The sequence below is a fragment of the Etheostoma cragini genome, chromosome 16, assembly GCF_013103735.1.
Source record: "Etheostoma cragini isolate CJK2018 chromosome 16, CSU_Ecrag_1.0, whole genome shotgun sequence".
NCBI lineage: Eukaryota > Metazoa > Chordata > Actinopteri > Perciformes > Percidae > Etheostoma > Etheostoma cragini.
Window position 1 is genome coordinate 2,375,847 of NC_048422.1, and position 27,330 is coordinate 2,403,176.

The 27,330-nt window shown below is 40.2% G+C and overlaps 1 protein-coding gene across 1 annotated transcript in view; it reads right to left on the bottom strand.

The window, feature by feature from the left end:
• Window positions 1-5,751: 5,751 nt before the first annotated feature.
• atp8b1 (ATPase phospholipid transporting 8B1) overlaps window positions 5,752-27,330 on the bottom strand; it is a 50,419-nt gene continuing 28,840 nt past the window's right edge. The window contains exons 12-30 of the mRNA XM_034895854.1: window positions 25,258-25,448; window positions 22,494-22,578; window positions 21,701-21,824; window positions 20,907-20,950; window positions 19,996-20,152; window positions 19,165-19,353; window positions 18,526-18,638; window positions 18,219-18,383; window positions 17,281-17,392; window positions 16,257-16,332; window positions 14,656-14,788; window positions 14,406-14,534; window positions 14,138-14,294; window positions 13,823-14,046; window positions 12,848-12,931; window positions 12,025-12,270; window positions 10,425-10,563; window positions 9,694-9,824; window positions 5,752-7,316 (exon numbers count right to left, since the gene is read on the bottom strand). Of these exons, the coding sequence (XP_034751745.1) occupies window positions 7,083-7,316; window positions 9,694-9,824; window positions 10,425-10,563; window positions 12,025-12,270; window positions 12,848-12,931; window positions 13,823-14,046; window positions 14,138-14,294; window positions 14,406-14,534; window positions 14,656-14,788; window positions 16,257-16,332; window positions 17,281-17,392; window positions 18,219-18,383; window positions 18,526-18,638; window positions 19,165-19,353; window positions 19,996-20,152; window positions 20,907-20,950; window positions 21,701-21,824; window positions 22,494-22,578; window positions 25,258-25,448 (2,733 nt within the window). The 3' untranslated portion in view covers window positions 5,752-7,082. The remainder of the gene's footprint in view (window positions 7,317-9,693; window positions 9,825-10,424; window positions 10,564-12,024; window positions 12,271-12,847; window positions 12,932-13,822; window positions 14,047-14,137; window positions 14,295-14,405; window positions 14,535-14,655; window positions 14,789-16,256; window positions 16,333-17,280; window positions 17,393-18,218; window positions 18,384-18,525; window positions 18,639-19,164; window positions 19,354-19,995; window positions 20,153-20,906; window positions 20,951-21,700; window positions 21,825-22,493; window positions 22,579-25,257; window positions 25,449-27,330) is intronic.

Consider the following 27,330-nt stretch of genomic DNA (forward strand, 5'->3'; position numbering starts at 1 on the left):
TACATTGTCAGTTTACATTCAATGCTATCTAATAGGGATTCACAAAAAAAAGGTATTCCTTACTGAGATATGTGTAAAGAAAAATTGGATTAAAAAATAAATAAAACAAAAAATCAGGTAAAATTAAATTAAATATGCATCAAATAGGAAGTTTATTTATGGAACAAATAGAAGATTACAACCATGAGTCTGTGCACTGATAAAAATAAAAAACTAGCCCATTGTGTCATGCTAAAGGGTGACTAACATGAGTTAGGATTGAGAGCGATATTTGAGTCACTCGCTGTGCAATTTCTAATGGTGTAGGAATACTTAATGGTTGAGTAGTGTGAGGTAAAAGGTGAATCAGCGAATGCACAAAGGGTAATACTTCCAGACTGGATCGGTTTTAAATGCAGCAATAGAGCGACATACGGCTGTGTTTGGGATTACAGATAGCGGAGAACTTAAGTTTGCAAGAGTTTCTAAAAATAGATCCCATCCCCTAGGTCTTGATCACCCTGAATTATACGTTGTGACACTTTCACTAGATTGTGCAAATGACTTCCTGATTTCACCTTGAATACAAGCACGGACACACCACATGTGTGTACACACGGAACCGGGGTTAGTTGGGAGGGTCGCTGTTTGGAAGTCCGCGACACGCCTTGGTGGGCACCAGCGCTTGGATGGTGGTAGCTGTACACATATGCATGCTGAGCTTTTTTATTTATTCTATTCATTATTTTATTTTTTAAACACAACATACATATTTGACTCTTTTCAACTCGCCAGAATACCCCTTTCTTCCCCTTCCTATGTAGGCGGTTTAAATGCTGTAGCCTTTAGCGCCTTACACCTTTTTAAAGAAAAAAAAAAGATAAATAAAACAAAATGAAATATTGCTGCTATAATCACACCAGGCTTACAAGGCATCAACGCATGCTATATATATTCATGTTATGTTATTCACCTTTTTGTATAGACATTCCAACATCTGCAAAGGTTATCTTCTCTGTAGGGTTATCTGTTCAAACAGACTGAATGAGCACATGCAACAAAACAGTTTGTTTCTATTCATAAATGAATAATGTTTTTTATTTTTACTCACCCATGGATGGTAACTTCTGTCCTGCAACTCAAAATGAGAATTTATGGGGGGAAAACAAGCTGTAAAACCTGATAAATTAAACTATGCAGACTAGCCACAAGTGGTAAAAAGCAAGAATTTAAGAAGAAATCTTGACACCCTCCCCAGGTATTCACCTATAACTACTCTTTTTTTACCCAGTCTATGCTGGATTCCACAGAAGCCATGCTGCCAAGCACTGATCAGCTGATCAGCCTCAGCTGCTGGCCTGTCATCAGCAGCACACACCTGCAGAGAACCACACACACACCTGCAGACAATACACATAATACAACACGGCAAGTGACAATTATCCTTGTAGACTTTTTATTTTGGAGTAATTAATTTAATTTACAGGGTAGAAATGGTATAAAGGGGTAGGATTATATAAGTTTTACTTCTCCTTTTTGCATGTGTAAATAGAGGTTTTTAAGTTCCAAAAATCAGGACCAGGAAGCGATGCTAGCAGAAACAAAGCTCTTGGAGCAGAAATGGACAAAGAAAACTGTTTTTTTTAATGGCAACTTGAGTTTTTAAGCCCTACCACATGATTTTCTCAAGACTAAAGTTATTTGCAAGTACTGTTGACGTAAATTGTGTTAACACAAAAAACACTTGAACTACGTTGAGTCTCATATTCCACTCATTCAAAACCTTTTTAAAGTACATCTGGAATAAAAAATGGGCCGGCACACCAACAAACAGGATATCATTTTTATAAATGATATATATATAATAAATAAACCAGGTATGAGTTAAAAAAACAAACAGGAAATGTAACAACAGAAACCCACAACCCTAACAATTCCTCTCTACTTTAGTACACTTTGACCTGCTAATGTAGAAGAACACAGACAATATTGGTGCTATTAGTGAATTTATTTATTATTAGCTTTGAACTCTTCAAATCCTCCTAGGTTTTATTACCACATCAGGGACAGAGAAAGGGGGTTCTTGAATATTGGTATGACACAGGTCAACCACATTGACTCTGAGCAGATGATAAACCAGAAAAATGCAGTTACCCCGTTGGGTCAGTACTGACTGAAACCTTTCTGTGGTGGTATTGTTTCCACTCTGCTGTGAGCGATTTAAAAGGACAACACCCTACTTTATGTCTCCTCTTTCTGTCCTCTAACCTCTGAAAGACTGTAAATGAGCCAGTCAGGGAAGAAGTAAAAGAAAGGCCTATTTCCAAATATCTGTCTCCACTTTTGGCCCGTTTACCGTTTAGATTGGTTGGATTTGTTTTTTCTAGTGTCGATTTTCACCACCAGGTGTCCCCCTTGATCTAATTTTCCCTCTGTGACAGCAGACATTTTGACTTGTCAAAGCAGGGAGCACATGGGTCATAAAAATAACAGAGATGCTGTTAAATTGGTCCAGTAAACCATCAGACAACACATATTTTACTATTTAGTTACACCTTTGCTCTCCTACTGTGACATGTCAAAATGGCTTTGGTATTGCTTTGATTGTTGTACTCACCTGATAGAAACTAATAGATTTTGGATTATTGCCTATTTCTTGAAGTCTATGTGAACTTTACCAATTTGATTCCTTGTGGGACCACCAGGGGCGTTTCTAGGATTTAAGTAGCCTGGAAATCCAGATTCTAATCCAAAAGGATTAAGGGTCTGCCCAAAAGTCGGCCATCTTTTGTTTGGTTTTGGAAAAAGACTGAAACTATACAATGTTTCTATAAACTCTTCCGTCAATTAATGTTTGTTGAGATTGAATAGGTTAATGTTGAAATCTCCACCGATATGGTTTACCTAATTAACCTTTTTTTCCATTTGTTCTCGAAACATTTAAATGTTGGATCCTGGTTTTCTGTACACACAGTTTACTGTGACATTCTTCATTTATACAATACATAATTAAATTGAGATACACGTCATTAAATCATCAATGACTACTGCCATGTTTTTGACAACCTTGAAAATGAGACCTTTTTCAACAAAAAGTGCCACCCCACCATTTAGTCTATGTCCAGTTAGTTTTTGTTAATATATCAAGTAAGTTTTGTGTTAAATAAACATTTTTGATGACATATGTTTGTTCTTGCTGGCCTTGAGCCAGGCGGCAAGAAATGGGGGCTCGTCCGGGATCGTTAGTCCTTGGAAACTGCTAAATGTAAAATGTTCTTTGTACAAGTGTTTTACACAGATTTCGACTTGCTCTGGTATCTGTAGGGGTTACCAGGCAGACTACATGTTGCTGGAGTAGCTATATCCCAGTAAGTGTGTTTTTGTGTCTTTGGCCTGGTAATACTAACATGTTTTATCTGAACTGCTAGACAGAGTTAAGGGCTGGTAAATCATTTGGAACCATGTTTTACTTATAGGTATTCACAAGGAAGGGCACCAGTTGACCCCATTTGCCCTTTTTGTTGTTTTTGTCCGGTAAGTGGTTAAAGCAGTTCCACGGGCTGCCCGGGTGCACTCCATGGCTTCCTAGGGTTTTTTCAGCAAGCTGAAAGTCATCCTGTCCTATCTAGCATAATTTCAGGAGCAGGGCCACACCTCAAACTGGCCTCTTTGGGTATTCTTATACCCATGTACCGGATACTTGGCCAGAGAAGTAGATTAAATATGTATGTGTAAATATATATATATATATATATATATGCTAGAAATGCCTACTGGAGTTAGTGTGAGAAAGCAGGACTTAACCTTGTTACCCCCACCTAACCCTCTCCTCTGATTTGCTCTCACATTCTGCACCAGACCGAAAGCACACAAACACCAGAGTCAAGTAGCTTTGCCGGGATGTCAGTACACTTACTTCCAGAAACAGCAGCAGCTCGCTCTAGCCAAGGCTCCCGGCACCAGGATGCCAGTGCCCCCCTGTGCTTACTTCGATGAACCGTAGCAGCTTGCCCTAACAAGGGCTTCTGGCACAGGGATGCCAGCGACCCCAACGTCATGCACTTTTAGCTATCGCAGCAGTTTGCTCTATCAGCAGCCGGGACGCCACCTCTGCTCCGTTGCCTAATTACTTCAACCTTGCAGGTTGAAACCCTGTGGCGCTCCCTTCCTGTCTACTTGGCACGGTCTTACATCCCCCCTTTGCAAATCTGATCAAGTGTTAGACCATTTCTACCTTGGAATCTCTTATCCATACAATAGCCAGAGTCCGTTGATTGTCTGCTCACTAAGGAAGACCTCGAAGGCTTCATGATCACCCCGCCCATTAATTCCACCTCCCAAGTCATTTCAAGGTACGCCCAACTCATTCTTGGCTCTGCCTTTTCATCATCTTGCATGTTATAACCTCGTCATGGTGAGCAAACTTGCTCACCGCACGACATCCATCTGCACACCAACGCAGCTCCTTCTGCCAGTTTTGGGGGCTTCTACATGGATTCTCATGCTCACAAGTTTAGAAGCTGGTCCTTTCTTGCAGACACTCACCCAACCCCAGTTCCTGCATATTTGGCACTGATATTCAACTTGTAAATCTTGTCCTAACAACCCAATCTTGCCCGTGTGCTAAGGCGGATACCCTATAGCAGCCGACCCACAAAGCAGTCAACGCCAAGTCAAAAATAGGGGACATGACGCACCCTTCTGGTGTACCTGTAGTAGGTTTTGCAGATGAAATAGACACATTGGATCTCCCTTGCTGACAGCACAGTCTTATCAGTCAAGAAGTCAATAATCCATATAAAATTTTAGCCTCTGATCCGCCATAAGGTTTCAGTCACATATGATGCAGTGGACGCTGATCACTGACTGATGATTTAATTGAATTGATATTCTGTTCGTTGAACAAGGTGCCCACAACTCCTTGTAGCACTAAGTCTCCTTTCCTTTCAGTAGAGTACCTGCAGCCATCACACAGCAGCAGGAACTAGCTGTGGGACTCCAAATTTAAAAGATAAGGTGCTGCTGCACAATTTATACATGTAACACTGTACAAGCAAGTCAGTCATTTTCTTTTAAAATCTATTTAGTGAGGTGTGTGGAAATTGTGCTAACCTCCATTGTATTGATTCTTTGCTTTAGGCCTACTCATTATTGCACTAGTCAGTATAGATAGACAGATATTGTATATATCCAAATGTATTTACACAGACATTTGGGTTGGGACATCTGTGTTCATATAACATTAAACACGTATTTATTATTTATTAGTAAAGTATTGTGGGAAAAACATCACTATGTACATCAAAAATATTATTTGATCAAAGGGACAGAAATGCAGGTAGTGTTGTGAATATGTTACATACCATTCTATTAAGCCTCTCTCATCTGCTTCAATTGGTATCATACACAGTATGTATCATAAATTGTTACTGTATTCCTTCCTGAAGATATACCTGCTTGAAGCTACCTTGAACCAATCCTCCCTACCTACCTTATACCTACCCTACTTTTCTATTCCTACATCATTTAAGCGAATGGAGTGATTGTTAGAAACTGTATATATCCACTTGTGTGTCTCATTAAACTTTTCAAACATTGTTAAGTGAACCCTGCTTTGTGTCACTATGTTCTACGAGATGATAGGATACAAACCACATCAATAGTAGTAATCGGATTGTTTCCCAACAGGTACTTTAACACGACCTTATGTTAAATTAAAACAACCACATTAATACATAAAAACTTGAATAACCACAATAAAATAAAGACTCGTTTCAGATTGCTAAATGTGCCCTAGGCTTTTATTAACAACCGCATGATAAAACACCATCAGATGAGGGAGAACAAAGTTGCTGGTACAATAAACAGCAGTCAATCTACCGCATCCATTCATTCAGTATTAAAAAGACATCATCTGCATACACTATAACACTAGCCTGAAAGTGATGTAGTAAAAGTCAGAACAGGAATGTGTCAGTTTTGGCCTAGCCCTGATTAGCATCTATCCTAAATTATACGGAAAAAGGACGTCAAATGCACTTGAAATCACATTCTGACAACATTGCTGTTGAAAGTTGGTAGTCCCTACAGTGTGTTCACAGCATCTTAGTTGAATAAAAGGAACGAAGATTAGGTACAGAACAATTAATAATTAGTTAGAATTTGGGTTTGAAATAGGTATTTAAAAAAGGTTTAAGGCTGAAATCCCCCACTACATGGTGAGACCAACATCCATCTGTAAGTACACTTGGGACATTTGATACAGCAGAGGAGAGAATATCACTCTTTACAACTTATTTTAAATTAACATACACTTTATAACATCTGACCACCTTGCACAGTCTGGCATGGTAACATCCCATCATTATTTGTAATAAAACATTAAAAGAGGATACTTTGACATGTCTAGCTTTAGCCCAATGTTTTAAGGTGAAGGAATATTTTTGGATTTGCATCCTTACAGATGCTGGGATCTGATTTCATGGAGAAAATGGACAGTTTAACTGGAATATGCATTTTTTTTTTTAACTTGAGTAAAAAAAAAACTAGCGTATCGAGTGCCTCACAGACATAAGGCTAAAACTTTGAATGTCAAAAAAACGCATCTTATTAAATAATGTTACAGCTCCATATCCAGCCACAGTAGCGGTATACTTGGAAAACTGAGATAAAAAAGTTTTATAAAATCCTGAGTTAAACAACATTGTCAGTCACACGCTTGCATGACCTCAAACCCCGGTAGCCAAGGCTGTCTCGTCGGTGAGCTTTTTTTTTTCCTTTTGCATTTAACAAGAGTTTGTTCACAGAGGATAAAACGCAGTGAGTCCCAGACTGCAGCAAAGACACATTCAGTAGTGCTTCGTTTAACTTTCTGCAAAAGCCGCTCATTTTATTTCTATAAGAGGAGTGACTTTGGGAGCGCTATACTTTTACTTCCTACGGACTTGAATATCACAACGAAAGGGGTCTCTTTGGACGCCGTCGTTTCTGTGCAGTTTTCAATGATGACCATTCCAGCAGCGCCTCCACAGATAAAAATGAAAGATAAACCAAGCACTCCTTGAACTCTTCCCGCCTCTGGCTGGTTTTGCTCCATCTCCCGGTCAGATGTTTTCGGCTGCTGGCTGGGGAACCTCGCTAATGCTTTCCTGGAATACGGCGCGGGCCGCCGGTCGCCGCCGAATGCTCCGCCCGGACGAGATGAGGTCGGCGTAGCCACGGGAGTGGGAGAAGGCATAGGCGGAGCGGCGGGAACGCCCACCACGCTGGAAGGCTGGTGCCTTTTTCTTCTCCTCCTGTAACAGCTCCATCTCGTACTTCTTCCTGTTTCTCTGGATCTGGGGCATGGTGGGAAATAAGCGAGTAACATTAGAGAAGGGGACGTACAGTGTTACTTGTATTTCAGCTAATTACATTTCATTACTTTTTTTTCAAGTAGATAAAAATTGTCTTACACAAAACTTTATATGCTGTTATATTGCACAAAATCTTGTGCTGGATGTATACTACCTCTGAGATGTGGATTACAGATGTTAACTAACAGACAATAAAATGTATGACTGATTATTACCATCAGTTAAAAACTAAACAAAAAAGTCTTTATAATGTTTTGCATTATAAAAGAAAAATAGGCTAAACAATTTTTCTTAACTGTGACTTAATACCGGTGTTGTCTACCTATCAACATTGAAAAGTAACACTTTTAATCAATGTTTTAACGTTTTTGTCCCTTTCCCTGTCCCTGTCCCTGTCCCTTTCCCTGTCCCTTACAACAGAGCTACAGTGCCTTGCGAAAGTATTCGGCCCCCTTGAACTTTTCAACCTTTTGACACATTTCAGGCTTCAAACATAAAGATATCAATTTTTTATTTTTGTGAAGAATCACCAACAAGTGGGACACAATTGTTAAGTGGAACGAAATCTATTGGATATTTTAAACTTTTTTTAGCAAATAAAGAACTGAAAAGTGGTGCGTGCAAAATTATTCAGCCCCTTTACTTTCAGTGCAGCAAACTCACTCCAGGAGTTCAGCGAGGATCTCTGAATGATCCAATGTTGTCCTAAATGACTGATGGTGATAAATAGTATCCACCTGTGTGTGATCAAGTCTCTGTATAAATGCACCTGCTCTGTGATAGTCTCAGGGTTCTGTTGAAAGCGCAGAGAGCATCATGAAGACCAAGGAACACACCGGGCAGGTCCGTAATACTGTTGTGGAGAAGTTTAAAGCCGGATTTGGATACAAAAAGATTTCCCAAGCTTTAAACGTCCCAAGGAGCACTGTGCAAGCGATCAATTTGAAACTGCAAAGAACTACAGCTGAGGTGGGGGAGTCTGTCCATAGGACAACAATCAGTCGTACACTGCACAAATCTGGCCTTCATGGAAGAGTGGCAAGAAGAAAGCCATTTCTCAAAGATATCCATAAAAAGTCTCATCTAAGGTTTGCCACAAGCCACCTGGGAGACACACCAAACATGTGGAAGAAGGTGCTCTGGTCAGATGAAACCAAAATTGAACTTTTTGGCCACAATGCAAAACGATATGTTTGGCGTAAAAGTAACACAGCTCATCACCCTCAACCCACCATCCCCACTGTCAAACATGGTGGTGGCAGCATCATGGTTTGGGCCTGCTTTTCTTCAGCAGGGACAGGGAAGATGGTTAAAATTGAGGGGAAGATGGATGCAGCCAAATACAGGACCATTCTGGATGAAAACCTGTTGGAGTCTGCAAAAGACCTGAAACTGGGACGAAGATTTATCTTCCAACAAGACAATGATCCCAAACATACAGTAAAATCTACAAAGAAATGGTTCACAAATAAACGTATCCAGGTGTTAGAATGGCCAAGTCAAAGTTCAGACCTCCAATCGAGAATCTGTGGAAAGAACTGAAAACTGCTGTCCACAAACGCTCTCCCTCCAACCTCACTGAGCTCGAGCTCTTTTGCAAGGAAGAATGGGCAAGAATTTCAGTCTCTCGATGTGCAAAACTGATTGAGACATACTCAAAGCGAGCAAAAGGTGGCTCAACAAAGTATTAACGCAAGGGGGCCGAGTAATTTTGCACGCACCACTTTTCACTTTTTTTTTGTTTTTTATTTGCTAAAAAAAGTTTAAAATATCCAATAGATTTCGTTCCACTTCACAATTGTGTCCCACTTGTTGGTGATTCTTGGTGATGTCTGAAGCCTAAAATTTGTCAAAAGTTTGAAAAGTTCAAGGGGGTCGAATACTTTCGCAAGGCACTGTATGTGACACATGAAACTATATCTATGGGGACTTGTGGTTAAATCAGCCCCATTACAAACAGAATATGCCAGGCGGACACACAGCTGACAGGAGGTGGATGAGTGGAGGCAAGACGTTCCAGGACAGTGGCCGCGTGTTACTAAGACAAAATACGGAACCTCTTAGCTTAGCGACCGGTACAAGTCTACAGATACGGTCTACGGTTGCCGGCTGTCAGTTAGAGTTTATGATCGGTCAGGAAAAAAAACTAGCAACTTTAATGGGAATTCATCACAGACTGCTGTTGCTCCTGAATAAACCCACTATGACAATTTGCGCCTATTTTTTTAAATTAGACATGGTTATTATTGTTCCAATTCCTTGTGTAAAGTATACAAACATATGGTATGTCCAATCTGGAGAAACCACATGCACATTGTTCCCAGCAGCAGGTTGTTAGCTTGACTCCCAGAGGTCTCACCTTATCCCCTACTGAGGGCCAGATGCTCTTATGGAGGAACTGGATGCAGATGACAGGGAGCAGGCTGATGCCCACAGTCAGGATGATGGTTAACCACAGGTAGGGCTGACGCAGTGCATGTGACGCTGCACCTACAAACAAAAAATATACACGTTATGAGAAGTGTGAAGAGGGTGGTTGCGGTTAGGTAAAAATATGCTAACGTCCATTCCTCACAAAGCAGTTTATTTTTGAAAAGTTCAAAAAAAGACTCCTCTTTTGCTACAGCCCAGTAGTACTAGTGGTGTCTCGATTCTCCAAATCCAATTCTTTTTGAACAGCGACGGCAAAGCCACATTAAGAGAGTTTACGAGTTGCAACTGAATGCATTAGTTTAACAAGGTGCACATGAACGCACCATGAAGTCCCCTCACTACCCACTTGCTTTACCAGTTCTCTTGTTTCTCCATCCTGTTCAATTCCAAAAGGTCTAGCTACAGGCTACTTGTAAGCAATCACTACCATTTGAATTTAGCGGGTTAGCTACACTGTATCTGTTGTTTGCTTTTTAGGATGTGCGTAAGTAGACGAGATAAGGTACGATTTACTTTTCGCTGAATCACTCCCCTGAACAGCGATTTCTGAAGAAAACAACACTGGCATTAGTTACTCCCTGGAGCTTCTTAAGGAACTCATCTGAGGGTTTTGGAGTAGATTATACTGTATCACACTGCGCTGAATGTGTGACTGACCAGTAAAGGTGAACACTGAGGGGAAGATGACGTGGATTCCGGCACTGTGGATATCAAACATGACGCCAAAGTAGATGGCTATGCTGCCCAAAACCGCAAAGCAGTTAACAAATGTCCAGTAGGAGGTCTCCAGAGAGATCTGCAAAAACAAGATCAGAGATCAACCAGCTGTTCACATAATAAATGCAACACATGCACATTTTCAAAACCACTTTCATCCAATTTCACCCTTAAATTTCTCCTGAGTAACTTTAACCCTTGTGTTGTCTTCCTGTCAAAATTGAAAATCAACACTTTTGTTGACGCTTTTTATCAATTTTTCTAACTTTTTCTTATGATTTTGTCCTATTTTTCAACACTTTTGGCACTTTTCCCCCCCAATGTTTGTCACTTCTTAAGGTTTTCAACACTACGTAACACTAAGAAATTATACCTAATGTTTGAGTTAGAAAAGCAGAAATTAGGAATTATTTAGACTAAAATTAAAAGAAATGGATGTTGATGGCTAATCAAGACTGGATTATGTCAACTTTTACTCAATACTAATTCAAAACCACTTTAGTTTTTAAAAGTAGAGATTTGTACTTGCCAAAGAGCATTGTCAAAGTCAAAGTCTGCTTTATTTTCTATTTCTTCTAATGTCAAAACATACAAAGAAATCGAAATTGCGTTTCCCTCTATCCCACGGTGACAAGACATTTATAAAAAATTTGGTCCACAGACAAAAATAACATTCAAGTAAACAACATAAAAAAGGAAAAATAAGAAGATATATACAATGAGGAAAATAAGAGAAAATTGTGTTAAAAATGTGGAATTATGCATACTGTCGACAGTCTATGTAATGTGCAAAAAGACAGGCGGTAGCATAGTGGTGCTGGTTATGTGGAATCAATCATGTTATTTTGGGGAATTAAAAAGAACATTGTTGTCCTGAGGTCAAATTGACCTGCGGACAACAATGTTCAGAAATATGGATTTCTTTCAATCAAATTGCCCACAAATAACATGGATTATTCCATACAATATTCTTTGGGTAATTTTAATGAATGTTTCTGTGTTTTATTTAATCTCATAGCATTTCTTATTTTAGGTTTTCAAAACACTCTCCGGACTAAACTTTGACATCTACCCATCTGTGATCCATTCAACATCCTCTGATCTTAACCATTAGTCAAAGTAATTCATAATTTCTGCCTTTTTAACTAAAAATGTACTGTATGTCAATTTTGATATAAATGGTTTGTTGACCATGAATTCCTAGAATAAATGTAAGACCTGTTATTAAACCAGCTCAGGTTTAAAAAAAACAAAAAACGGTGACAAGTCAGAAATTGTGTAAGAAAAGCACCAAAAAAAATTCATTTTCAATTATGACCAGGAAGGACAAGTTCATGGATAAAATGAAGACAACACAAGGGTTAACTAATCACTCAGAACACACATTGATATTTATTCTGCATTTAGTTATTACGGTCAAGATAGTCCTTTCAAGAACATGAAAAAAAAATCTTACTCAAGCTTTAATTCAAGCAGATTAAAATCAGAATGTTATTGTTCCCAGCTTGTAATCGTCTAAGTTTTAACAGGGCTGACTGACCTGCAGGTTGACCGTGAAAATGAGCGACGAGGCGGTGACGATGGCAAAGGACTGGTAGTCGGAGGGGGCTTCTCCGTCCTGCCCCATGGTCTGAAGGAAGGCTCCGTACGGGATGAAGAAGATGACAAGCGAGACAAAGATGCCGTGGAACAAGCTGATGAAGAAATTCCTGTAGTTAAACAATAACCCCTGCTGGCCGGGTAGGTAGAGTTTGGGGAATTTCAGGCTCAGTTTGTCGTTAACATCCTGCGAAGCAGAACAAACAAATAAGGATGAGTTTTTGTTACACACATATCTAATACATTAACTTTCACATCAGCCTGTAAAACTGTAACCTTGTACTGTTACAACAATTCACGGAAAATTGAATTTTTACATTTTAAGACAGATTTATGCCAAAATTGCCCATTTGCAAAATCAATCCTACTCTGTAAATAAGGAAATTTACAGTGATTTACTTTAGATTTCACAGTAACACTACTGTATATGATTTACAGTGGAATGCTGTACATTACAACCTCAAAATCACAGTAGTCTAAGTATTACAGTTGAAAACACAGTAGTCATAGCATTACTGTAAAAAAAATTCAAAAATCACAATTTAGCCACTATAGTACTTTAAATAATAAACTGTATTTTTACTCCTTTAATTCAGTTTAATGGAAATGGAAGTACGGTACCTTTACTGTAAAAAGAATTCACAGTAACTTACTGGCCAATTGCTGCCAGTAAGTTACTGTAAATTTTACGTTCAATTTGTTACAGTGTATACCTGCCAGTACCTTTTCTGCACTATTCTTTGATTCTACAACCCTGTTTTTACCTGGTCAAGTAGTCCAACTAGGAGAACGGGTAAGCTGCTGTAACAGAGATTGTAGAGAGTGATGAACCAGTCTTCATAGGCGACCTGCAGACAGGGAAACAACTATTCATAGTATCTTTTGCGTCCCTGGCACCTTCCAAATCACACCCGCATAGTAGTGACGCACGGCGAGCTCCGATTGGTTGTTTGGGGTCCAACGTGTAGTGTGTCATGTCTCGCACCCAGGTCACACAAGAATGAACACTATGATTACCTAATCTGACACACTGACCATCTCAAAAGACATATGCAGTCTGATTAAACCATGGTGAACAAAACTTAGTGTTTTGTAATAATAATTGCAATGTAAATATGACATGGAGGAATCACCCATTTATTCCGCATTGGGTTTACCTTGGCACATTTTTGATATTTGTAGTGGTCCTTTATTTAAATTCATATTTTAAACAATGTGTAATATTTATTTAAAAGATTGACCAAGTCATGGTCCTGTTTTTATTTATAGAATTTGAGTTTGGAAGTAATCCAACTCAATGACAAGTGAGCAAACAACTCCGCTAATGGAGATGAGATGCAGTTGAAAGCTCATGAAGTTGATTGGATCTTGAATTAAGATTATTAGCTCAAACTATTTTTCAGATGGACTGGGACTGCACGAGTCATCCAAACTGAGTGTGGTCAAAAAAGTGTCCTTAGATAACTTCTGTTATGATTTGACACCATAAATACGATTGATTTGAACATATATGGGCCCAAAACCCGCTACAGGAGCTATATCTACTATTAAGATGTCTTTCACCTTATGGATTGTGACGTTCTTTTCTCAGAAATGAGTGCTTTTCAAAGACCGTAAAAATAAGTGTATTTGTAATTGTAGTCCACAGTCCAGAGGACGCATTAACTACCCCGTGGGCGATGGCACCTAATACACCCTCAAATACACCTGACCAAGACAAAAGCTGCTGTGTTGCTGACCTGGGAGGAGTATCCATTGAAGAACGAGTACCAGAAGTGGACCAGTGTGAAGGCGAAGTTCTTGAAGAAAAAGTAACGGAGGAACTTGCACATTCGGATGTAAGACCAGCGTCCGTGCACCAGCAGGAGGCGCTCCAGGTAACGGAACTGAGCGAAGGCGTAGTCGCTGGACATGACGGCCTGCATCCCCTCCTGACCACTGATACCAACACCGATGTCTGCAGCTGGAGGGACAGAGGACGGGAGAGGGATTAGAGTCACGGGAATGTGACACAAGCAGAAGAAGACAGTTTGTCCTTTCATTCATCTCCTTACTCTTGATCATGTTGACGTCATTGGCTCCGTCGCCGATTGACAGCGTCACGGCTTTCTTGTACTTCTTCACCAAACTCACCACGTTACCCTTCTGCTTCGGTGTGACGCGACAGCAGATGACCGCCTCGCACTCACAGGCCATGTCCACAAAGTCAATCTGTAGAGACATTCCACCGTGCTTGTTATCATGTAAACCATTGTTGCACAGTCCATGCAATTATCTCTCTCTTTTATACTCATTATTAATGTTTCATTCATTCAGCTGGACCTGTCTCATCTCCTTCTCCCAGTCGTCCATCGGTTGGCAGTCCTGAGGGTTGCTAGGAGGAACTCGCTTTCCCAGACGACGCAGACGTAGACGACGGCGTTTCTTCTTCTTTTCGTACAGAATCTCATTCTGAGAAAATACAAATAAATCAGGAAAATCCACCATGTTGAACAAGGTTTCCTGTAGCTCCACTACATTTTAAAAGAATACAAGAAATGAATAATTTGTCATGATTTGAAACGGAACTCACCAGCCATCCTCCCGTGATGACAAGAGCGTTTTTGCCCGACTCAGGGAAGAAAGCCTCGGCAGTTTTCTTTTTGCCCCGACGGAAAGTTACAGGGTCAAGTCTCCTCTCGGCCTGACGGACCTTCAGCTTCTCGCTGGAGACACGGGAACAACAAACAAACCGTTACACAACTCAGTGGGACAGACTTACATCATTAATGTTCAGGTGAGACATATGAAGCTCTTTGAAACTTTTTCAGTTATACCAATCAGATTTGGCAACAATCTCCGTGAGCCATCGCATCGTTGCATTATAATTGACCATTGCAATTGAGTCAAATTGCAAAGACTCTTAACACATCATCCTAATATGCATGTTCATTTCACTCTTAAATGAAGTGGCTTTTGATTGAAATAACAGGTAGGGACTGGCATGAAAAATAAAGAGAGAAGCAGTTTAATTTGACCAGTGGTGAATATGAACATGGGTTGCAGGGGGCTCTGCTGAGGAGCTTTTGATGACTCTGGTGGCATCATTTAAAAAAATCTAAAATCGGGTCAATTTGACCCAAGAACAACATGAGGGTTAACACACGTCTTAAAACACACTCAGTGCAGCCAAACACTCCACTGAGACACACACACACACACACTGTCCCTCAGAAAAACACTCACTGAGATAACACACACACTGTTAGTCAGAACACACTGAGTGGAAACATTAGCATCAAACACCAATACACGAATTAAAACAATTAATCCTTCCAATTTTAATAATTTAAGTGACTTAACACTACTCAAAATGTTCTTTAAAGAAAAGAGTGAAATTCTTTCCCATATTTTTTATTTTATAACATACCAGTTTTTATATGTAAACAAGAAGGAATGAAAACCAGCGGTTTGCTTTAATAGATATTTAATAGGTTAACAGGTTAAAAGGTTAAAGTCATAGGATAACGCTTGATTCATGCTTCTTTGGAGGCTCCAAACTGAGCTGTCGCAATAGCCTATGCAATTGGCCTGAAGTTTCAACTTGTGCGTCGGGCTGGCGTGTGTGTGGTAAAGCGAGGGAGAAGTGAGAGAGTGATAGTGATTAGCTCCCGAGCAGCGACTCTAGAGTCATAGTGAGAGAAACAAAGTGTCTCCCCTGTGTTTTCTGACCATGGTGGGGAATCTGTAGCAGGAAAAGTTAACACCCTCATTGTTTTTATGGAAAAGGAGAACCAGGAAATGGGTCAGGGGAAATGCACCGCTGCCAAGACACGACGTGCGTCACCGCGGGGTGTTGTTCCACCTTGCGTAGGGTGTTGGGTCTGTGTCTCCAACTACCTCCATACGTAGCCACGGTGTAGATTTTATGCAGAAGTATTAATTATTCATTTAAGGAAAGGAGTTCTTTTGCAAGATGATGAGATAAACCTTGACTTATCCCAGGAGGGATATTCCAGAGAGTAAGGGAGGAAGAGGTGTTTCAAAGCTTTTTTTAGTCATTGAACTATTCATTTACATGAGGAAGAATTTGCTCTTTCTTCAATCCAGATATGAAAGGAACTGAAATAATGCCTCTAACACAAACACTAGTTGGTCTTAAGGCTTAAAGCTCGGACATTTTAATCAACTCACTTGACGTTTTCTCCGTAGTGGATCGTCATGTCGTCTGTCAAAAGTGAACAAGAATATCCAATATTCTCCGCCGTTTCTAGGGAGAAAGATAAAACCCATTAATTATATATCATATTTGCAGAAACTGACTATGTTTGAGTGGAACTACATGAAGCAGGTCATTTTAAAATAAATCCGGCTTCTCCGGCACCACCTACATCCTGTAGAGTGATTTGCAAAAATCCAGCGCTCACTGTTCAGATGCACCAATCAAGGCCAGGGGGGGGTGTCTAACTTTGTGTCTATCACTGCTCATACATTTCACAGCGTCCTCCCCTCCCCCTTCCCTACGCACAAGCTGCAGAAAGGTTTCCCCCCCCACTCTTTCATGCACAGCTCTCCCTTGTGGGGGGAGGAGCTTAAGAGACCGTATGGGTCTTTAGAGGAAAGGAGGGAGGGACTGAGAAGTTGTTGAATATATTTTTTGCTAAATCCTGGATCTTTGCAATCCTACCTACGGCAACTTTTAAGTGATTTTGTCAGAGGATGTTACGGTTATAAAATCATGATTTCTTTAATCCTTCTTTAATTAAAGCATATCATTGAGCTGTAGCGAACAGTTCAAAGCTTCATTCAAAACACAGATTTCGGAATTCTAAATCAACACTGAATGCTGCACAGGTTGTTTTTTGCATGCCTATGTATTCTGTTAAAACCCAGTATTTCTGCACAGTTTTCAGGCTAAAGTAATATTGGTTTTCTACTATTTGGAGAAGCAGATCCCAGATTCTGACTTGTGCAATGCAAACATTTCCAATACCTCCATAGACTTGTTTTCTTTCTTAGCATAATGTTGCTATAAGCCTTAGGGCACGATGTTGATTTCACGCCCTTATTGGATTAGCCTGCTAGCGTGTGTATTTCCGTTCATTAAAGAAAGTTGCCTGAATAAAAAAAGACCGATCCCATTCATTGATTGAATATAATCATTATATTAGTACAGTACACCTAACACTATGACTCGTCTCTGTAGAAGTGATGGTACCTTTCTTGTCTCCGGTCAGGACCCAGATCTTGATGTCAGCCTTGGCAAGTTTGGAGATGGTCTCTGGCACTCCGTCCTGCAATTTGTCCTCAATGGCTGTCGCCCCAATCAACTGGACAGAGGGATACAGATGGTTAGATACGGCTGAGGCTTGTTGTTTTTACAGATGTTCATTAAAAATGCCCTGTGAAGAGTAAGGGGCTCCACCACTTACTTTTTGAATCTTTAAAACAGAATTCAATTAATGCATACATAACACTTCTAAATCTGAGGCCAAGGTTCTCAGCAGGAAACTGATTCGGGTGGGAAGTCCTTACCCCAAGTACTTCGGGGTCTTGGTCTCGAGTAAGGTGACAATGAAGCAAGAGATTGTCCGGAGAATCCGCGCTGCGGGAGCGTCATTGCATTCGCGTTACCCCACCGGTCAATATTCGTTCCTACCCTCACCTATGGTCATAAAGGCTGGGTGCTGACCAAAATAACCAGATTGAGGGTACAAGGAGCCAAAAAAGAAGATTCCCTCAGGAGGATGGCTGACGTCTCCCGTAGAGATAGGGTGAGAAGATCAGCCATCCGTGAGGAACTCAGAGAAGAGCCGAAGATCCTTTGCATTAAAGGAGCCAGTTGAGGTGGTTTGGGCATCTGGCAAGGATGCACCCTGGGTGCCTCCCTAGGGAGGTGTTCCAGTAATGTCCACCTGGGAGGAGGCCTCGGGGAAGACCCAGGACTAGGTGGAGGGATTATTTCTCCACCCAAGGATGGCAATACATTACACACAACAAATGAGCTTTCTCCATTATGTTTTCTAATCTGTTGAAACGATCAGCAGCATTAGATGCTATTCTTGTTGTTTTAGTGAGTTGGCCATTTCCAGATTGGAGGAGGGCGCTTCTACGGTTTCCTGTTTTCACACCAAAGTGAAGTTGTTTTCCACTCACCATCAGGTTGCTTTCGATCCTCTCGTAAACGCGATCGAGGGCAGCGTCTCTGTCTGACGTGGCCACCTGGGCTTCTGTGTGTAACTCGGACCAGGCTTCGTACTCCTCCGCGCTGATGTCTTTGTAACACAAGCACAGCGTCCGCAGGGTCGCGTTGGCAAAGATCTGAAGCACAAGACACAGATCATGTTTCCTTCCACAGAACCAAGAGAAACAGCTACATGCATGCATATGGCTGTGGAAAGACCTATTGTATACAGCAGTGAAATATAGCATTGCAAATGAGGACTAAGCCATGCAAACTCACATCCAGAGCTGCCTGGGTCGTGTCTTTGTGTCTGGAGTTGGGGGACAGTCGCTCGTAGATAACGGTGTCGGCTCCTTTACAGTAGAGACGAATACGACCGTCAGGAAACTTCACTGAAAGCGAGAGAAGAGACAGTAGGACAGAGGGTCAGAGGTGAGATAGACTCATTGTTTTGCAAGTATTTAGCGCTCGGCTATGAATTTTTGAGTCATGTCCAATAAAACAGATCCAAAACAAAGTTGCATGTGGCATCGGGTCAAAATAAACTACAGTGCATGTTCAATGTAACGAAGAAACATGTCACCCAATCCAATAGTGTTGCTCACTGAAGTGTTTTAAAATAGGTTTTGGAGAAGTATGGGACAGAGGAAGAAGATAATAAACAAAGAAAGTACTGTAGGGTTCATTTTTTACCACTAACTTGATATTTTATTCGTTTTTTTTTATTCAAGAACAATCTTTTAAATTCAGTTTTTTTCTCATGTTCATTGAATGCAGCTCCCTTTTTGTCTTTGATACGTTACCATTGAGTCAAGCTACCTAGCAGGTTTTAAGCAGATTGCAGGTCTCTGCTATTTTTAACAGAAAGTACTTGTTTGCAATGTGCAATAGTGTATGTGCGTGTGCCTGTGCTCGTACAGATGATTGACATGCGCTTGCGGTCGGAGTTGAAGTCGAGCAGCGCCAACATCTCGTAGGTTCTCTCCTCCTCCATCTCTTTGATGGTGATTGTGTCCTGCGTTCGAGACAGGAACACATAGCCAAAGTTCCTGGCTGCCGTCACCAGGGCGCCCTCATCAGGAGACGCCGCCTGGTACACCAGACCATCTGGGAGAAACATATAAACCCATAAATCAGGAGGTTGTGTGAATTCATAACAGTTTATCTAAGAAAGGGGCAGCATAAACTAAAACGCATGACTATACAGGAGTTCAAAAATCCAAGAATTTGCCACCAGGTTATTTTTCATCCGTGGTCCTCTGGCCTTGATGTTAAAAAGGCTTTTTAAAATGCAAAAGACAACGCAAGCAGAGCAGACCTTAGCACAGAATTCATCAAGTTACCAACAAGCCAGAACAGGTTACAAGGTAAAACATTAGGTCTAATGCAATGCATTTAGTCTGTCTGTGTAGTGTTTTAAGATACTGGGGGGTTTTATGGCTTTCAATTGATAGTGTAGCTTAAAGACAGAACGGGGGGGGGGGGCATGATATGCAGCAAATGGCCGGATTCAACCCTGGCCCGCTACCATGTGCTCTAACCTACATGGGGTGCACACTCTACTGGGGGAGCTAGAGGTCGTCCCCTGTGTGTTTTAATTGTTATTAGATTCAATGACAATATCTAAAAAATACTGTTTGATGCAGCTTCGAGGAGAAGTCCTCTGTAGGGTACGTTGGGGTTGTGGTTTTATTTTTACACCTTAAGTCCCACCCCCGTTGCCCAAACTGGGATTTTAAAAAAATGTACCGTCTTTGTGCTCCACCATGACTGTGTGACAGAGAGACAGCAGTTTGAAGAACTCATTAGTGTCTTTATCCTTCCCGGATCGGATGCATTCCACCAGGGAATGATCCACGAACTGGAAACTTCTGTCCGCATACTGGTTCCAGCTCCAGTCCACCGGCTAACGGGAAAAAACAGGAAAATGGTATTGACAACAACCTAAGTTATTAGCTGTTATTCTGAATTAAGCAGCTAACTGATAAAAATCAATATCCCTTTGGTAATTTTCTTCCTTAGCTTAGCAGTCAAAAATTTGCGTTAGAAGAGCTACTTATAATTCATATAATTTTTGCATATATTGTGATCATCCACATTATTCTTTGTGATTTTATCATTATTATTTAATCATTTATATCTAGTGCATGTGTTTTAAATGTTCCTTCTACTGATTTTGTGACTGCTGTTACTGTATCTAATCAACAAGCTTAGTTAAATCTTAATAAATCTCATATTTGTTCTGTTTCATTCCAAGCAGTCTCTGTAATATGAAGCCCTTTCCTGGTTAACACATGATGTGTGTGTACAATAAATATAAAATATGCTCTGTACATGTTGTATATGTGCCACATGAAATACAAAAGGGCAGTCCAGTATTTGTGAAACATGGCTGATCATGTATCTGTATCACTGTGGCAATCAATATTTTAATCAATATTCGTGCTTTGTTGAGGAATACCAACTTATTTTAGAGTAAGGGTCACATTACATATGTTTAGAATTAAATACGGTTTTACATATTTTCTCCAACCAATTAAACATTTGATGAATCTAACATTGACTCACATTTTACATGTGAATAATCTTAATTTTGGAACTACTCGTCTTCTTCAACAACCATATTTATATGTGCAAATATGTAGTCTACATAGTTTTACCCTTCCTCGCTCCAGCACCAGTCCCGCAGCTGTAGTCGGTTCTCCTGTGGAGAAGGAAAGCAAAAACTTGGAATGACTAAACTGCACATCTACAATACACATAGACATACGGACAGATAAAGAGTACCAGATGAGGGATACTGTCCAGTCATGTTTTTTTTTTGTTGTACATGCTTTTTAATACGTGCCTTACATAAAATCCCAGTTAGGAACTGCATTTTAGTCAATACTTTTTTCTTTTTTAAAGCACTTAAAGCAATCTTTTGTAGTTGCTGAATATGTTGTCTCTGCTTTTATATAAATCACACTTCTTCCTGCAGCAGTTTCCCAAAGGGATCACTAAAAGGCACATTTTTCATCGGTCTCATAACAAGGCTGTCAACAGGTTCATACAAAAAAGTACAAAGCTTTACTTCCTGGAGAAACTAGGCGTCATGTGTGGAACATTGATTTAATCTAAATAGACTGCATACTCGGGTACGCTGTTGGTGGTATCAATAAAAGAGTTGTCAGTGCATTACAAGGCAGCAGGTGTCAGTCTCTCCTCTTTTTTTCTCTTTATCTTCACATCTACTGGTTGCATTTTTCCACCCAGGTTATTTCAGGTGCCTGAAAGTGTGAGTTCCTTCAAAAAAGGCCAGATTCTCCATAGCTCTGAGTCACTGTAACTGCCTGGGTTAGGGAGGGAGTTGTCACTGGCTCATGTATCTCCGTTTTTGGGGTAACAAAACCACTAAAACGTCATACATTGGTACTTTTCAGTATTTCTTGGGAGAAATAAAGCACGTCCGTACCGTAGCTGCGTCCAGCGATGGTGCACTTCTTGAACTGCATGACGTTCTGTGTGAGAGTTCCCGTCTTGTCGGAGAAGATGTACTCGACCTGGCCGAGCTGCTCGTTCAGGGTAGTGGTTCGAGCCTGCACGGGGGCAAAAACTGATTTAACGAAAAAACACAAAACGATGCACAGGCCAAGCAAGCACTGCTGATTTGATACCTACTTCTCCTACTTTTCACTATAGCTGCTGCAGTTTGGCTCCATATTGTTGAGAGGGGGGAGAAAGTTGAGCGCGGTTTGACCAAATGACATTCAGTCAATACTGAACTTTAGCTATTTGAGGGGGGTTGAATTAACAGCAAACTCAATTTGTCAAGAAAAAGCTCGTCAGTGGATTTCAGTGAATTTCTTTGTAAGAAAGTGCTGAAATGTTTTTTTCTTTAGCTGTGAAAAGGTGCATCACTATAAACCTACTTTGGTAATTTATTACACCAAGAAACGTAGCATCTGATGTCAAAGACCATCTGTAATATCAGCAATGATATGCATTAAACTTGTTTTTGTGTCGCTATATATCTAAAATCATTCAAATAAAATATAAAATCTGCAGAATATGGTGAGCCCCAGCTCGTCAAATGTGGTCAGAATATGTCTCTAAATTGTCATTTCCCTATATAAGTCTGCAGGACTGAAACATTTTAGAAAGGGAATAGAACTTTGGTTCTTCTTCTTTCCTGAAAAAGGTCAAACTCTTCGGACAGGGTGGGAAGTGTGCTGCGTTTGGAATAAAGTCAGGGAATATTAGCTCACCTTAGCTGGTGTGTCTTTCTGTAAGAAATACATCTGCAGGTCCCAGTTGATGAACTTACTCTGGCCCAGACGAATCACCTCCACACTGAACACAAAGCACACAAACAGGACATGACACTTCCAAGTCTGATTTGGACATTTTTTGGAGGTAGAGCTCCTCTTTGACTATAGTGTGAAAGTGTAAAAGAAGGAAACTTATACCATGAAGCCTCTCTGCTGCCAACTTAAACAGGCAGTTAAGTTACAGTCTGTTGTAACTGGAGCTGTCTATAGTCTGCAGACAGTTGCAGTGGCTTGTAGTGCAGTTGGTTATGTTAAATGGTTGACAGAAGACTGAAAGTGATGTTGAACCTGACCTGGAACCAGCTAAAGTTGCTGTCTGAAGAACATTTCTAACTGAAAAAAAGCTCTATTAGTAGGTTTAAAGCTGCGCAATGAAAAATCATTATAGAGGTTTTCCAAACTGCCAGGAGAAATGAACAATAAAGTCTCCCAGCCAAGTTGATTATATCTTTCCTTCATTATTCAAAAGCTCAGAAAGAACAGTAGGTACGCGAAACGTGTCTTAACCCTTTACAGTTATTTGGGGAATTTACAGTCAATAAACCTATTTTATAGGAAATTATGCCTAATATTTGAGTTAGAAAAGCAGAAATTAGGAATTATTTTGACTAAAATAAAAGGAAAGTATGTCAACGTTTACTCAATACTATTTCAAAACCCATTGAATTATTTTTCAAATGCTACAGAATTGAATGAGAGCCCAAATATAATGAAAGTAGGAGATTTGTACTTGCCAAAGAGCGCTATGTGGAATCAATCATGTTGTTTTGGTTAATTACAATTGTGTAACATTGGTATAAAAAGACGGGTCAATTTAACTAGAGGACAAATCCTGACGTCCTGATCCTGATACCGGAATCGGAACCGATTTTGGCAGTTTTGGCAGACTTTGAGTAGACATCAAAAAACACAAGTAGAAAATCAAAGATTGACTACTAAGCGCAAGATGTGTCACTAAGTTTCATTTTATTTTAGAATGACTTTCACTAAGGACTGTCAGTTTTTGCTGTCCAGTAGGGAAACTGGTAAGTCTTTGGTTGGGGGATTGCTGGGAAGTATCCCATAAAGAGGACTATTTTAGTGTTGAGAGAAAAGACTAATTTGCTGCTCTAAGTTAAATGTATTAAGCTCAAGACATATTTTAGATACTTTGTTTACTTAGTTATTGTTTTAAATAAAAAGAAAATGGTGTGCAGCTCTATTATCTGAGCAAATACAAGTATTGGATCGGGATCTCATTATTGGCAGATATTCTATATTTAATAGAACGGGAGTCAAAAAAGCTGATCGGGACATCCCTACTTTTGTAATTTTGTAATAAAAATGTTTTTATTCAATTGTGTAGTCAAAGTAGAATTCTGTAGTATAAGTCATCTTTTCCATGAAGCGTCTATTGAAAGGCCAGTTATAGGAGGGCCAGCATTTAGTAACAGCGCGGTTTACTCGCAGAAAGATATTCAGCAGATAGTTCTCACTTTTACACAAACCTTTGGGCATAAGACACAAACCCAGTATCCTTGACACTACACATCCCATTAACCTAAATACTGCATTGATCCGAATATAAGACAACTCTCATTAAAAGAACGACTTCAAAATTGTCACATTTGAAGTAACGGTAAATATTTCCGAGGCCTTAAGCTGAATGACTACTGCGTTAATGGGTGTCCCATTCTTCTGTTTTTCAGTCACATAATACTAATCACACACTCTCCGGTCTCCTCTTTTGTAGCTAGATATCTCATTTATTGCATCTAAATAAGAATGTGGATAACATTAGTGATAGTGAGATGTTTGCTACAGTTACTTCCAGTGATGAATGAGTCTTATTTCGCTGATTGCCTGCTTTGTTCCAACCCCACTGGGCGCGTCCTCTCTCTCTTCAGTCTCTCTCTATCTCGCTTGACCATATAACTTTACCGTGCTTTAGGGCGCTCATTGAGGCTGTCAATGTTTTTAACATTAAAATAAGATGGATTAGGGATCATTTCATTTTTACAGTTTATAGCTAACTTTACCAGCTGACTTTACTATTGGCTGAAGACGTCTCTTATTCTCTACATCCAGCCTCTAAGACTTTTTGTGTCCAACTGACGAGACCAACGTATATCTCAGGCCCTGGCCCTAGCTAGCTGTGAGGGCCGGTGACTGGCTTTATTTAGGAGGGCAACACGCGTTTTACTTCTTTCTTGTTGGTGGCAACATCTGTTGTTGTTGATGTATTAACATAAAAAAGTCCAGACCCCAAATATAAGACGACACCACTTTTTCAGAAGTATTTCCAGGAAAAATGTAATTGCTTATATTTCGGACCACGAGGGTTGCAAAAGAAAGAAATCAATGCAACATAGTATCGCGATATTCTCCTTGGAATAACTGTATTGATACACGGGTGCAAAGTATTCATATTTTGTTGTATAAATTGCACATGAGAATTTATCTTTTCGGTACTAGAATAAATGATAAAATCAATAGATTTTTCAGTGTACTAACTAGCTGGTGCAGTTGAGTTTTTTTTTCCTAGGGAAGTCAGCTGGGGTTTTCCTTTTAGGCAGAATTTGAAGTTGGAAGAAAGTAATGAATTGCAATAAATTGTAGAATTTTGCAATAATATTGTATTGTGACAAAAGTAGAGTGATAATATCTAGGGGCGTCTGGTGATATCCACCACTACTAAGTATGTGGGTATGGTTTTACTGACCTGACATATAGAGAAATGGGCACCATGGTGTTGAGGACGATGATGTATCCCCAGAAGCTGAGGAAGCCTCTGTAGGACGAGCTCTGGTTTTTGCCATCGAACAGATACCAGGCACTAGAGCCGATATCCTCGTACCAATAGGTGTGACCGATGGCCAGACCTGCCGCCACCAGGATCAGCAGCACGAAGATCTACAGGGGGGGAACAGAAACACACTTAGACCAGGTACACAATACACTATAGACAATCTTCTTTGAAATATAGGAAATATTAGACAGGATAGAACATAATGTGATTCTGTTAAATAAAACAACACAGTGATTATTAATTTCACTTTTTTTATTTTAAACACATTTTATATCCAAGTTCAATAAACATATTCTATAGGCTCAGTCTGCCACTTTTCACTAATCCAGTGCTGGTTCCATGGTATCAGAATTTTGGATGGTGATCATGGAAACAATCGGTCACGTGACAAGAGATGGGAAAATTGGCAGAAGAGGAATTAACAGTACTCGGATTCAATGGAAATCACAATTGGGAAGTTATACTCAGTAAACGTAATTCAACTTTTTTCTGCAACACGGTATCATTTTGTCATTGATTACATGTCACTTTGCAAGAATGATACAACAGAGACCTGATAGATTGATGGATTTCAATATCAAGTGAACAAAGACCAAAGATTCTTTTGTACCTTAAAATAATATTCCCAAAATGTTTCTGTGGTTCATTAACTAGCTCAAATGAGAAAATAAGAATAATGGTAATGCTCACAGTAATGGACAATTCCACTTCCAACGATTAGAGGGGCCGAATAGGAAAAGTTCTTTGGTGCCTACTGTAAAGGTGCTGATTGACAAGTAGCTAATGCTAGGTCTATAATACTACTATAACACATTTGCTAATTCTTGGTGGGTAACATAAGATTACGATATTGATATTGTTCACAACTTTGGACTACCACAAGTTCATCAGTAATGTTAACTGTATAGAACAAGGGTGCCCAATTTGGGGCCCGCAGGCCAAGTTTGGCCCGTTCCCCCTTTGTTTTGGCCCTCGATGGCTTTTGAAATGCTCATGCTTATTCTCCTCTTGTTTTGAAGGTGCTGTAAAATCCTTACTGCAAGGACAACGAAACTTCATTTTGTGCAGTAAATCAGTACGTAATCTGAGTTTTACAGCAATGTGAAGCACAGTGCTGGTAAACTTCCCTCTTAAATTATGCAAGAAAATTTAATCTACGAAAATTTACAAAGATTATGGTATTTCTTCTCGCTCCCACTCCCCCTCATGCGCTGGGAGCCGTGCTAATGTCACTGGTGTTGAGTCCGCCAGTCGAGATGGAGCGATCGAGGCAGTGGCACACTGATAGAAGAACATTTACTAAGTAGGCCGGAGCCCTAATGTTGAAAGACTTTTAAAAAATGACAGGGCTCACTATTGCAAGTGATAAATAACTGTAAATGTTGTGTAATACGGGTGATACATGCAGATTAAAGAGCTGCGTTATGTTAATTTTCTATAAAAAAATAATTAATTTCCCCCTAAAATCAACGTTTACGTTTTGGCCCGTGGCCTTTCATCCAGATACATTTTTGGCCCTAGTTATGAATGAATTTGGGCACCTCTGGTATAGATAGACAACTAATCTATTGTTAATTTAGCAAGCTAGCTAGCACACCCCTGTCTTCAAAGCTAATTGATTAGCTTTGGAGCGAGTACCTACTCTAGAGTCATTGACAAAGTGTCTCCCCTGAGTTTTCTGACCAAGGTCAAATCTGTAGCAGGAAAAGTTAACTCTCATTCATATCATGTCGTTTGTGGGGAAAGAGAACAGGGAAATGAGTCGGAGGAAATGCAACGCTACCTAGCCACGGCTGAGCGGCGTGCGTCGCTGCGACGTGTAGTTAGAGTTTTCCAAGAGGTGCACGTCAGGCTACGCTGTAGGGTCCGGCGTAGACTTAGAGGGGTCTGCGGGGGTATGCTGTCGATTATACGTACAACCATAAAAACCTTTAGCGTCACCGGTGCCCCCCCCTTCCCTTTTAGCCATCTTTACAGTTAGCTAGC